Raw genomic sequence first — 14,905 nt, 5'->3', positions numbered from 1 at the left:
CCCCCCGCCATGTTAAGTGATGCCAACATGCTTTCTCCATTAGAATCTGGGTCTAAGATTCTCTCTCCCTCCCTCATTTACCTTCTGTCATGGTGCAGTGGCAAGAGTAAAAAGTCTGAAAAACCTGATTGAGTCCCAGCTCCAAAGCTGTGCAATCAGGAGTCACTGAACTACCTTTTCAATCAACTTCCTCTGTGAAATGGGAACATAATACATTACTTTCCAGGGTTGTTATGAGGAAAACATTTTGTAATCAGGTTAGTATTGTTCTCTCTAATGTACCACCCTAATTCTGTGAGGATTTCTTAACCAACCTGAAACAAGACAGCAAGTGATTTAAAAAAAAAATGGAGCTTTGTAACATGTAATATAATTGATCAGGATTGAATTGGTAACTATGCCCTTTTCCTGTTTAGTCCCTTTTTTTGCCTGTAATTGGGAACCTACCACTACATGGGCAGAAGTGTTGATTAGACACACATGGGTTTTATGTATCTTTTTTATAAAATCATTGATAGATGATATCTTAAAGCATTTTAGCACTATACAATCATAATTACTTTTCTCTAAAAATTTAACTTAAACTACAGTAATATTGATTAAACATTATCTACATTTACATGTTAACTTAAGGGAAATAGCATTTGAAGTGTGACTTAAAGAAATATAATACCTAGACACAGTCCATTTCTCTGTAATTAACTGTTTTATAACAATGCTTCAATTTTTGTTGTTCAATCGTGTCTGAGAAAGGAAATAGGAGATGTGCAAATCTAGAGAAAACACTGTCCCAAATGTTCAAATGGGCAATTTATGCCCGACCTGTGATGGAGACTCCTGAACTCCTAATAGACTGAACATATTGTAGCTTGATGCCAAGTTTGTGTTGTCTTTAGTAATAATAACAACAGTGTTTCATTCAATACAGGGTTTATTTTATTTTTTCTCATTTAGAGTGAATAAGACCTTTATCTACCAATTCTGATTCTCCCATGGTATCCAATATCTAACCCTAATAACTGTCTCCAGAGATTTCATAGCCTTCCCTCATCCCTGAGTTTTTCAGGGGAGGGGAAAAAAGAGAAAACATTGTCCATCTCTTGCTTCTAGAAGTAATCATTGTTCAGTTCTTTGGAAGAAAAACCTTTCTCTGGGTTCCTGATCTTCAAATGAGCTAATGGCTATGCTGTTTTCTCTTGTAGGATAGAAAAAGAACTGAGAGTAAAGCTCCAGAATCCCATGAGACTTGAGCCTAGAAAAGGACAATAACCATCACCTCACCCAAAATTAAGTTTATGATGCTAGTCCTGTTTTTACATAACCAAGCCAAAACATAGTAGTCACATGAAAGGATCATAGATCTGGAAAGAACATCAGAGATCATTTAGTCCCACCCCAAGGACATAGTTTCATTCTTCTTCCTATCTGTTTTTTCTCTTAAACACAATCTTCTTAGGAATGACAAAAGGTGATTTATGAGTACCTATGGTTCCATTATATTGTGCAGCTCAGGAACTTGTCTATAGCTTAACCTTTTGAAGTATTGCCTAAAGCTCTGAGAGGTTCAATGACTTATGTCACTCAACCAGGATGTATCTAAGCAGAATTTTAATTCCATTAACATTTATTAATGTGAAAGATTTTATTCTCAGCACTGGGGACTTTAATAAAAGGCAAAAGACAGTCTCTACCTTCAGAGAGCTTATTTACCTAAGACTTTGATTTGACATTACTTTAGAGAAAGTATCCACAAAGCACCCAGATGAAGAGAGCAAGTATAAATATGATATAAAATATCTTTTGATTTAATGCTGATCATAAGAATTAATTAATGGGGCATCAAGCCTTCTATTTTCTTAGGTCCTTCCTTCAAGTTGCCTACCTTCCACTTTATTTTTTCCTTAAGATTAAGATCAGTTCAGGTTATATCTCTGGTTTCCAAAGTTGCTTTGTTTAAGTCCTCCAGATTTTGATCAATGTTTTAGTTGTAAGTTTGGGAGGCTATTGAGGCAAGTACTTCTCTCAGTTTAATTACCTAATAATCAAGGGATATCTTAGTTTAGACTGCTGGCTTCTGGACTTGGGAACATGCCATCTACTTTTTCCACTAACAGGTGAGAGGAACTCTTCCCTACCTGGACCTAAAAAACTATCTTCCCCTTTGACTTCTGTCTAGTTACTGCTAAACCACTTTTTGGGGGATGCTTTTACATTCTAGCCTACTTTATTTTGGGTGGTATTATTACAATGAGCTTATTTCATAATCCAGGTTTATCCTTTGTTGTCTTGGTTAATTTTCCCAAAGCAAATTCTAATAGTTAAATAACCTTGACTGATTGAGTACTTCATGATTAAATTGTTTCCTCCACTTTTATCTTACATGTTCTTCAGGTCTTATAGGATAGACCATCAGTTGAATTCTCCTTCTTTCTCCAAATTTACTAATAAATCCCCCCCCCATAATTTTCTTTTTTTCAGTGAGTTCAGTAACTAGCTAAGAGTTTTTATCTCAATTTTTGCCCTCCTATTAGGGAACTTCAGCATACATATTGATATTCCTTCTCTCAAACATCTTTTCCCATTTCCTCAATTTACTGGTTTCTTATGATGTATTCTTCCACTCTACACAGTGATTATCATAGAATTGAAAATCAAAATGCATTCACAAATGTTTCATGTTTATGATCTCTGAAATTTCCTTATCTGATCATAATCTTTTGTAATCCTGTCTTTCCCACTGCCTTATAACCTCAACCCTTCATCTTCATCATGACCTCCAGTTCTTCCCTTCCTCAGTTCTTTTCCCATAACCCTAATGCTATCCATACTTTACTCCCTTCTTCATCTTCACCCTTGGTGAATGAATCCAACTCTTATTTACTCTCAAGTTCTCTGCTCCTTTATTCTATCACCAACCAGTCCAGTCAAGCCCCATCCTTGAAACACTTCATTGTCCACTACTTTTCACTTTTATTCTCATGCTGCTCAACAGAGCAAGTTTTTATTACATAATATCAACTAGTCCTTCTTTATGACAATTTTTTTATCTCCCTAGCTGATTCACTATTCCATTTACCACAGAGACTTTTCCAAACCTTTTCAACCCTCCTCACATCTCTCATAGCTCACCCCTCTTCATCCTTTCAGCTGAGAACTTAGCCTCATATTTCAATGGAAAAATTGAGGCCATTATAAGATAACTCCCTCTCTCCCCTGTGCTTCATTTCGCATCACTCAGATGCCACTAAAGTCAACTGATCACTGTGCCAAGGCAAACTCTTCTACATGCACAAAGTGATCCTACCTTCTCCAGCAGTCTGCCTCCTCTATCATCCCTACTCTTCCAAACATACCCATTTCTTTCCCATCCTTACAAAATCTATCCATTCCCACTAGTTATTGTTCTGTTCTCCTTTTTATAGCTAAGTTCTTTGAGAAGTACAACTATATTCATTATCTCTTACTCTTATTAACTCTTTGCAATCTGGCATCTGACCTCATCATTCAATTGAAATGCTACCAATCATTTCTTAATTTACTGATCTTTTGTACATAGTTGTTTACATGTTATCTGCACTGTGTTCTCCTTTATGCAGACAACTGTTTTTTGCCTATCTCCAGTGCTTAGCAGGAGCATCTGGTGCATAGCAAGAACTTAATAAATAAATGTTTGTTGACTGATTTGTTGACTATTCAGGAGACTAGGCTCCCTTAGGTTGCTTCCAGCATAGACTTCTCTGACTGAATTTCTGTTTCATTCTGAATCAAGGTCCTTTGGTGAACCTGACTCTTGCTCCCTCTTCATCATTGATTGAACTAAGCTCTTGAACATTCATTAGATCCAAGGGTCTAATTATTTTCCCATGTCAGGGTAATGGAATTCAGACTCATGCTTGGGTCTCACTTTTTAGAGATTAGGTTTTCCAAAAATTCAACAGCAACAAATAATTTCCTCTTTTTTTTAACAATATGTATAGATTTTACAGGGCATGATTATTGAGCATTATCAACATATCCTTGCTCCTGTTTTCTCAATAATTCAGCAAGAGGTAATTTCATCATAATGTTTCTAATTCTCTCCCTTTCAAATTGGCACTGGTTTCCTTTAATCAGGATATGGTTACCTAGGTTACCAAATATCACTCACCCAACCTGCTTGCTTTTGAAGCTTGAAGTTTATGTCAGCATTATTTTGCATCTAATACTAAAGGTCTCTTAACAATGAACAAATATTTATTAAATGTTTGCTTTGTGCTTCCACTGGGGATACAAGGACAAAAATCAATCTCTTTCCTCAAGGAGCTTACATTCTATCAACATATAAGAAAACATATTCAAAATAAGCACAAAGTCAATTTATGAGGAAGAGAACACTAGAACCTGGGGAGGAGTTAGTTACTAATTAATTAACCTTGAAGGTTTATAATAATCGGACTGACATAGGCTTAAAATACTCATTCCTCCAGGAGAAAGATCACTTAGCTGAACTCTTAGGTTTAAATGAACAAGATCACATTATATCATGAGGTAAGGTAAAAAAAGGATAAAGATAAGATGAAGATAACAGAAAAATAATAGGCATATAAATTTAACCCTAGGTTATTCTTATTTATATAAATCTAGCCCAAGGTTGTTCTTGTCCTTTTATCCATTTTGAACCTTTTAAACATCTGGAATAACAATTTCAAAACACAGTTTTACAGTACCTGCCTCATAACTTTCATCAATCTCTGGAAGGCCATCAGGCTATAGGACTATCATCAGAGGAGCAGATTATTCAGAGAATTTACTTTGGTTCCAAACCTTATTGTTCATAATTGAGAATTATTAGCAAAAAATCCTCATAAAATCCTTATAGAGTCATAGATCTTAGAACTGAAAGGGACCTCAAAAAATTATCTGGTCAATATTTGGGTAAGGTCTTATCTTCATTTTACAATTAGAGTAACTGAGACCCAGAGAACTTAGGTAACTTGCCACAGATCATGCATTTAGTATAGGGCAGAGTTAAAACTCAAGGCTCACATCTTCTTGCAGATGATTTTTACTACACCACTTTGTCATCCTTTCATCTTGCTATGTAAAAGGAAAGAAACATCTTTCAACACCAGAACATTCAAACTCTGCAGGGTTCTAGAGATGAAAAATCACACTTGATTTCAATTCAACGTATGACAAACTAATAACTCCCACTAGAGATTAAATTCTTCTTTCTCTCTTAAAATAAAAATTGAAAATTTAACTTAACCTTCAAAAGTCTTTCAACAGACATATTGCTCATAGATCAGGAAAAAGGTATGCTATTGTTTAACTCTCCACAGTTTATCTACTATTTAGATAAAATGTCTGGAGTCCTAGACTTGGAGGCAGGAAGAGACCTGCATTCAAATGTGAGCTGGTCAAGTTATTTAATCTCTCAAGTTATTTAATGTCTCAGTTTCCCCTTTAGTAAATGGGGATAATAAAAGCACCTACTTTATAGGATTATTACTATAATCAAATGAGATGATATATGTTCTTTGCAAACATTATCACAGTTATTATTATTGTTATTTCATTACAGAAACAACATTTGCCTTTGGACCCAAGTAGACAGCCACTTTCCCAAGCCATGTATGGCAGACTTTACAAAATAATAATTAAAAGACAGTCTGATTTAAGTGCAAATCATCATAGTACTTAACTTTAAGGCAGAAAATTCTTTGAACACTTAAACTTTTTAATCAGAGGTTTGGTTTTTTAATCAAAAGGAGCTATATTAGGCAAAGAAGTTTCGATCCATCACTGCAGCAATCTGTTTTCCATAGTTGAATGAACAGCATGATATATTTTGATGTTTAACCTACTTATACTATGAACTCTGCCAGAGGGCAGCAAATCTTGGATGTTTGTTTCTTTTAGGGTGTAAAATGTTCTGGGAGAGAATGTCTAACAACCCATGTCCCAAATAGTATTACTCAATCTAAATGTGTTTGAAAAGACTCTGATTAGAAACTTATGTAACAATAATTTTAACACCAAAAAAAGTAATTAGATGTCATTGCAGTGCCCTGGGGCAATTAGAGCATAGACATGAATTGCTTTGTTATAATAACATGTTAGCAGTTTATAAGCTCATTTTGAAACAAGAGAACATGGTCAAGGAAATTTAGCTTTTGAATCCTAGTAGTAAAAGCAAAGTGATAAAAATGCAGTCCCTGAGAGTTTTGTGAAAACAATATATATATATATATATATATATTTTTTTTTTTTTGCAAGGCAATGGGGTTAAGTGGCTTGCCCAAGGCCTCACAGCTAGGTAATTATTAAGTGTCTGAGGCCGGATTTGAGGGCCGGTGCTCTATCCACTGAGCCACCTAGCTGCCCCGAAAACAATAATATTTTAAGACAAATCTTGCCCTGTCTGAGATGGATCAACTAGGACTCAAGATCTCATTTATGAACATCAGTTAACTAACCTGTCTTTTTCTGTGCAGGATGAGGATACTGGCCCAGATGTGGGAGAAGGAACAGATGACTGGGTTCAGGCCAAGACTCTGATCAAACCCCCAGACCAGTTGGAGCTGACTGAAGCTGTGAGTAAATTTGAATCCTCTTCAATCTTTTTATTAATATACTTTTTAATCCCTTGTTCAATCATTTCAGTTGTGTCCATCTCTTCTTGACCTCATATGGGGTTTTCTTGGCAAAGATTTCCATTTCCAGTTTATTTTACAGATGAGGAAAGTGAGGCAAACTGGGTGATGTGACTTGCCCAGGGACACAAACTTGTGTCTGAGATCAGATTTCATCAAGATGAGTCTTCCTGACTTCAGGCCCAGCACTCTCATCTGCTGTACCAATTAGCCGTCCCAGATAGATAGGTTTCTATCCTGACTGAGTAAATATTTATTATCCTAGCAGTGGAAGGTCAAGTGCTCTGCCTTCATATGACCAAAGAATTATAGGACAGAACAGGATGCCCACATTTCCTGTATATTCCTGTTAAGAGAATAGTCTTCAGTTAACTCTGAAGAGGACCCTGCCAAGCTTCCATAGTGGGACATTCTAGAATGCTCAAGCTATTGAACAGAAGGAATTTTATCCATTTGTGTTACCAGGTGGTTTTTGGATTACCATTTATTTTTTTGGCAATCATCCAATAAGAAAAATAGTACAATCCTTGTTGCAACATTAAGTGGATACTTCAGTCAGGTTTTTGACAGTTATTGTCAATGTGAACTGTTAAATATTTTTCTTTTTCTAGGACTGTTACTAATTTGATGTGAGAACAAACTTCTCATCTGACAGAACTTGTACCCAATCAGTCTCCCAGGGAAGTGTATTACATACCTGAACCTCCTTAAAAGGAACTAGTATAGAAAAAACTGAGGTCCAGTGACTTAGCTAGAGTCACACAGATAGGAAGAGATCCTGGGCAAGGTACAACCCCTCTGGGCCTCATTTCCCTCATCTATAAAATGAGTAGGTTAGACTAGATAACCAATGAGATCTCCTGGCTCTAATTAATTTATAATCCTATGATCCTGTGTTATTGAGTCTTTCAGGACTTCACAAATGGCATCATATGATCATAAATTTAGGACTGGAGGATCTTTAAAGGGTTTTTAGTCCAACCCCCTCACTTGACATATAAGAAAACTGAAGCCCAGAGATATTAAGTGGCTTATTCAGGGCCACACAGCTAGTAAGTATCTGAAGCAGGATTGAGCCTAAGTCTTTCTGGACTCCAATGCTAGAGCATTCCATATGCTAAATCCATTTACCTCTGGAGCCTTCCCGAGGGGAGAAACATGTGAACTCCATCTTTCATGCTCTCCTTGTACTCCAATTCCTTTTTTGAAGCACTTCCTATTTATAGTCTTGTACCTGTTATCTTCCTATTATCATCATCATCTTCCCTTTATATCAAAACTTCTCTGGGCAGAATATGATGATCTTCATTTAGTCTTTGTTAAAATCATTATATTTCTTCTCTGGAGGTTTTGGCATTTTCAGCCAAATTCAGTCCAGATTACCATGTACTTTCAAGGTTTGGGGAGAGGCACTAGGTAGGACACTTACCACTAGGGCTGAACAGAAAAAATACACAGGTATTTGAGGGGCAGTAGCTGAAGAAAATTTGCCTATGGAGGTGTAACTGCTGCTTTCTAAGTCCAAGGTTGAGTTGGAGCAATCTACCACACCTTTCCCTTTGTTACTAATTCCTGTTCCAGTCTACTAGAGGAAGTATCCATGAAGGCTATGTCGGCCACTTTTGATCCCTTCTGATGCTGATGATTTACCATCCTAAAAGGAGTTTCCTATCCTGAGCTGTGTACCCCCTCTATTAGGCTTACACATGGAGAGGTGGGCTCCTTTCTCAATCAGGTGGGCTGAACCAATGCATCTCACTTTATTGGTGAATAATAGAGTACTTATCATTAGATAGGTAGGCATTGATTAAGACATTGACTACTATGTACCAGGCACTGTGATAAATGTTGAACAGACATAGAAAAACAATACAGTTCCTAAGTTTCAAGGATCTTACATTCTAGAGGGAAAATATACTATAAAGGGAATCTAGAAAGTGAGGTACCAACCACAAGAGTAGGGCTTAGGACAGAGGTTTCTGGGCTTCATTATTTATATAATGCCTACTGTGGGTTTGCCACTCTGCTGAAGGCTTGACAAATTTCTTCTTATTTCAGTTCCACTGTAGGAACACACCTATTAAAGAAACAGAGAAACCTTGAGAGTGAGCTTTGTATATCTGACTGGAACCCCTGGAGGAAGGGTGGCCCAGATGGGGAAAATCAGCAATTAGGAAAGTAGGCCTCAGGGAGAAGGGTTTTTTGGTTTTTTTCCCCAGAGTGGGAAGGTGATTGGAAGTGAGAGAAAGAAGTAGTCCAAAAAATGATTCAGTAGAATATGGAAGCTAACTACTAGATGCTTTAACTAACCCTGCACACACCATATTAATAAGGGTATAATGTAATGCAGGCATAATGGAATGTAGAAACTAATTTCAGAACAGAAAATGCATATACAGGACAGGATATGAAAACCAATTATTGCTACAAGATAGGATGTAGGAGAAAATACATTCCATTAATCGTTCCAAAGCAATATTTCCTATTACTTCTAGGCCAGGCAGTGATGTCAATAAATCTGTTTCTGACCTGAGTATATGGCATAACTTGCCTAAGATAGTCTCTTAATTGCTATATGGACTACCATCCACATCTATAAGTCACGTGTACAACGGAAACTAGATCATTTGGTCCAAGTCCCACCCTTTACCCTGGCAGTGGGCTGAGATTTTATTAATTACTAAAAAGAATTACTCCAGATTCATAGATAGAAAAGGGATTTTGATGGTAAGGAAAACTTTCTTCATTTGAATTTTATTTTTATTGCTATTTTTTGTTCTTCTATTAAATTTGTGTCTGATATATCCTTCTTTTCTTACTCAAAAAGCTTTCCTTTATAACAAAAATAATTTAAAGCTCAGAGGGAAAAAGGAAGCTAATAGTATATGTGAAGCACCTCCCATTTATTCAAGAAGAAAATTAGTTACATTTTTACATCTCTTCTCTAGAACCTCTTGGCCATTATAATGGCACATAATTCAATTTAATTTTTTCCTTCTGTTTACATCTGATAATCACTGTATGGTACTTTCTTTCATAATTTTTTTTTCTGTTCTGAACTTAAATACTTACAAAAAGCATTTACACACAAAAACACATCTATATTATATGTATATATATATATAAGAAGAGAAAAATAGAATTCTATATGAAATAATAAATCTCCATTTCATAGCATTTACTTTTTAAAAAATATTTTATTTATTTTTTCCAACTATGTGTGATTTTTTTGCAAGTTTCACATTTTTTTCTCCCTCCTCTTCTCTCCCTCTTCATTGTGACAAAAAAACAGTCTAATATAGGTAAAAGCAGTCTAATATAGGTTATACATATATAACTCTGTTAAACATAAATCCATCTTAATCACATTGTAAAAGAAGAATCAATTGAAAAAGGAAAAAAATTAGAGGGGGAAAAAACATAATGTATAAGGCAAATTATGGATGGTATTTTCCATCACAGGTCTTTTAGAATTATCTGATTTATTGTACAGCTGAAATGAACAAGGCCATCATAGTTGATCATCACCAAATATTGCTGTTAGTGTGTCATTGTTCTTTTGGTTCTGCTCACTTCACTCAGCATCAATTAGTGCAAGTCTTTCCAGGTATTCTGAAGTTCTGTCCCTTATAGAACAATGGTGTTCCAACACATTCATATAACAATTTGTTCAACCATTCCCCAATTGATGGACATCTCCTCAATTTCCAATCCTTTGCCATTTTGAAAAGAGTTGCTATAAATATTTTTGTACGTGTGGTTTTTTTACTCTTTTTTGTGTGATTTCTTTAAGATATTTTGAATCAAAGTTATATATACACAGTTTTATTGTCCTTTTGGTGTGATTCCAAATTGTTCTCCAGAAAGGTTGGATTAGCATTTGCTTTTTAAAACAATTGTATTAGGAGAGGCTAGGTGGCCCAGTGGATAAAAAACACTGGCCCTGGAGTCAGGAGCAAGCCACTTAACCCCATTGCCTTGCAAAAAAAAAAAAAAACCTAAAAAATTTATATATTTACACACATTACTTTCAAAATTATTCTAATTGAAGAGGCAGCTAGGTGGCGCAGTAGATAGAGCACCAGTCCTGAGTTCAAATCCAACCTCAGACACTTAATAATTACCTAGTTCTGTGACCTTGAGCAAGTTACTTAACCCCATTGTCTTGTAAAAAAAATCCAAAAAAATTATTTTTATTATTATTATTATTATTATTATTATCTTATTATGTCTCCTTTTGTTCTCTTCTGTGCACTAAAAAATGTTACAATAGTTCTTTTTTTGTAGGGGGTGGGGAATAGAAAGGGCATCACTATTACTAACTCCTCTTCCTGCAGTCCTGTCCCAGAGGGAGAGAGGGTGAGAGAGAGAGGAGAGAATTTTTGTAACAAATAAGCATAGTCAAGCAAACTGAATTCACGTAGTGGTCATGTGTCTCTGACCCTCATGTCCCTCACTTCTCTGTCAGGAGGAGGTTAAAATGCTTTGCTGAAGGTTATCTAGAGATATCTTTGATTAGAGTTCTTATGTCTTTTTTTCTTTAGTCTCATACTTTTGCATATTTCTAAGTCCTGGTTATCTTGAATAAAGAATTCCCTGAAGTGGTTACTTGTATTCAGATTTGCACTGCATATTTCCATTGAACTGGAACCAATTATTATATTTTACATAATTATAACTTCAAATAGCACAAATTCAAATACATTGTGACTACTTCAGAGAATTACTTATACTATTTAAACGGGACCTTGGGTGGAAATTGTTCACTCTGTATAAGTTCATACTATCCAGAATTCTCTGAAGTTATCTGTTTTCTCATTTCTTACAGTGAAATAATATTCTATTACATTTATATATTATGATTTATCCTTCATCCTACAACATTCTAGTTTTTTAAACTTTCTCCCCTTTTTAAAAATCCCTCTTCAGAATCAGAAAGTTTGTCTTGAACAAAACTATTCCTTTCCCAGTTTTATGTTCCTTCAAATCTACCCCTACACACCTCCTCCTGTTTCCACTATTGAGTCTGATGATTTTCTCCACCAAAATGATATTTCTTTAACCTTTCTTCATCCATTTCAAGAGTGAAGGGTTTTTTTGATGCCCACTCCACCTGCATCTTCCACCATATTAGTGTATTCTTCTTCTCATGCACCCCCACTTATGGAAAAATAGCAAGTTCCACACTTTTCTCTGTCCCAAATCTACTTCTGGGACCTCTTGCTTTCCATAATTTTTGAAGATGATTAAGTTCTAAAGGGACACTCATTTCTTCTCTCTCAACAGAATGTTAGTCCTAATGTAGCCAACTAATTGGATAATGCTGCACTTAGGTGTCATAAAATCCCAGGGTCAAATCTGGCCCTACTAACGTACTACTAGCTATGTGATTCTTAGGCAAGCACTCAATCTCTGTATGTCTCAGTTTCTTCAACTGTAAGATGGGAATAACTAAACACGTTTCTCCCTGGGGTTGTTGTAAAGATCAAACAAAAGAATATTTGTAAAGTACTTTGTAAGTCTTAAAGTGCCTTATAAATGCTAACTACAGCCAACTATCCTATAGGGCCTTCTTTTATCCTCACTCATGGACTATTGCAAGTCTTCTGGTTTTTCTCACTTCCTAAAATCTCTTCCTCAATGATCATCCATCTTCCAATCAACTGTTATAGTAATTTTCCTAAAGCACATATATAACCACACAATCCTCTTCCCCATTATTCAGTAAACTCCATGGCTTCTCATCACCTCCAGGTTCAAATGAAAACTCTCCTGGTTGTCATTCAAGGCACTTCCCAAACTTTTTTCTTCTTATACTCAGTTCCCCTATAAATACTTTGTGATCTAGTGACATTGACCTCCATGATGTGCCTAGAGACTCCATATCTTTAGGATCCATGCATTTTCACTGGTTGTTCCCCATTCCTTGAACATTTTTCTTCCTAATCTCCTCTTTTCAGCTTCCTTCAAGACAACTCAAATTCTACCTTCTGCAAGAGGCCTTTCTTTGTCTCCTCCTCCAACCTCCAGCCTCCAATGCCTTACCTGAGATTGTCTCCTGGCTTCCATCAAGTCCCAGCTAAAATTCCATCTCTCCAGGAAACCTTTCCTGATCCTCCTGAATGTTGGTGTGTTCCTTAGAGTACTGACCTTGGATTCAGGAAGTTGGGAGTTCGAATCCCACCTCAGACACTTGCCATTTACTAGTTGTGTGACCTTGGACAAGTCACTTAACCCTTATTACCTCACATCCAGGACTGTCTCAAATCATCTTGATTCCTATCTGGCTACTGGAACCAGATGGCTGTGAAGGAGAAAGTGAGGCTGGTGACTTAGCACAGCCCCAGCTCACTCAAATCAAATTCACACGCTTGTCATGGCATCACTTCCCTGATGTTGTGGGCTTCTTCAAAAATGAAGGGCAAATTATTAATATATATATATATATATATATATATATATATAATTATCTTGACATTACCCTGTTTATAACTTGTTTGTTCATAGTTGTTTTTGTAGACCATGAATTCCCTGTGAGGAAGAAAGTATCTTTCTATTTTCTTTATGTCCCTGTCACTTAGCTAGTGCTGGCACATAGTAAGATCTTAATGTTGCTATTGTTGTTATTGTATATTCTTTTTCTCCAAGAAGACCATGATATCAGGGAGATGATGCCATGATAGGCAAATGAATGGGGTGCAGTGTTAGGTCACCAGCATCACCTAGCTGCTCTAGGTGTTAATTGCATGCTTTTGACTGACTGGTTTTTAAAATTTTTTTCTGGGTTCTTGTGTTTGTATTTAAAGGCTCCTATTGAGTTCTAGTCTTCACTAGGAATGCTTTAAAGTCCTTTATTCTATTAAAATCCAACTTTTTCTCTGTAGAATTTTATTTAATATTATTTTATGTAAACTTAAAACTTTTTTGGAATAAGATTTCCAATTTTAACTTCTAAGTCTTGTATGATCCTAACTTTTTTGATAATTCTTCGCTAATTGAATTGCTTTGTTCTGAAAGTTTGCGGTATTTTTTCTTGACAGTGGGAGATCTGAATTTTGGGATTTTTTTTCTTTTAGGGTTCCTTTCAGGAGTTCTATCTTTATCTTGTCTTCTGTTTCTAATATATCTGGGCAGTTTTCATTTATGATTTCTTGAATTAACATTCAAGCTTAAAAAAACACATGGCTTTCAGAGAAGTCAGGCATTCTTAAATGATGTAACAGTCTATTTTCTAAGTCAGCTTTTTTTTGTAATAGATATCTCACTTTTTTATACTTTTTTTCAATTTTTTGATTTTATTCTAAATTTCTTAATGACTCAGAGAGGCTTTGATTTGGTATAATTAGTATAATCTACTTTTCTGGGATTCCATTTCTTGAATAGTGTTTACCACTTTTTTAATCTTTTAATCCTTCTAATTCTTTCTTTTAGATCTTTTATTTCATTAATCTCTTGCTTCATTTCCTTTTTGGATTCATACAGTTCCTCGGGAAAATTCATTTTTTCCTTTATGTTTCAGTTTGAATTATTCTTTCCAGGAATTTCTTTTCTTTTCTTTTCTTTTTTTTTTTTTTAGATTTTTGCAAGACAAATGGGGTTAAGTGGCTTGCCCAAGGCCACACAGCTAGATAATTATTAAGTGTCTGAGACCGGATTTGAACCCAGGTACTCCTGACTCCAGGGCTAGTGCTTTATCCACTGCGCCACCTAGCTGCCCCTCCAGGAATTTCTAAACTTGCAATATTTTTATAATATTGGTCAGTGTTTTCTTTGGTTTACCCATCTCTCCAGCTTTAGTTCCTGAATTGGGACTTTGTGCTCTGACAAGCCTCCATTTCATCTACTTCCCCTCTTGGCTTGATCTAACTTTAGTTGGGTTACTGTGCTGACCTCTCTCTTCAAGGATTAGGTCCCCTTCGTCTTTGTGGTTCAGTATTGGATCTTCATGGCTTTCTTTGACATCTCAGGGCAAAGTGTTAGGGACCTGTGAAGCTAGCTGGCCACTGTGCCCTTTACCCTGCTACTAGCAGGAACTTCTAAATGGTTTGCACCCTGGAATTTTTTTTGACCATTCCAGGGTTATTTTGGAGGACCTTTTCCTCTTGCTGCCTCCTTAAACAGAACATGGCAATCTCTATATATGCCTCATCTCTAGTTGCATCGGGTGCTAGAGAGACCGCCTCCTATGGGATTCTGACTGATTCTACAGTTAAAGCGAAGAAGTTACATACTGAATTTGAATTTTGAATTTCTTGATCATTACTTGGGGT

General features: G+C 36.0%; 1 protein-coding gene across 3 annotated transcripts in view; it reads left to right on the top strand.

Annotated features, from left to right (window-relative positions):
* DNAI1 (dynein axonemal intermediate chain 1) overlaps positions 1–14,905 on the top strand; it is a 258,163-nt gene that overhangs the window by 44,355 nt on the left and 198,903 nt on the right. For all 3 annotated transcript variants that reach the window (XM_074196569.1, XM_074196568.1, XM_074196570.1), the window contains exon 3: positions 6,477–6,575. In XM_074196569.1, coding sequence (XP_074052670.1) covers positions 6,477–6,575 — 99 coding nt within the window. The remainder of the gene's footprint in view (positions 1–6,476; positions 6,576–14,905) is intronic.

Source organism: Macrotis lagotis, chromosome 8 (assembly GCF_037893015.1).
Source record: "Macrotis lagotis isolate mMagLag1 chromosome 8, bilby.v1.9.chrom.fasta, whole genome shotgun sequence".
Lineage (NCBI taxonomy): Eukaryota > Metazoa > Chordata > Mammalia > Peramelemorphia > Peramelidae > Macrotis > Macrotis lagotis.
This window is presented reverse-complemented; position numbering and strand designations above follow the sequence as displayed.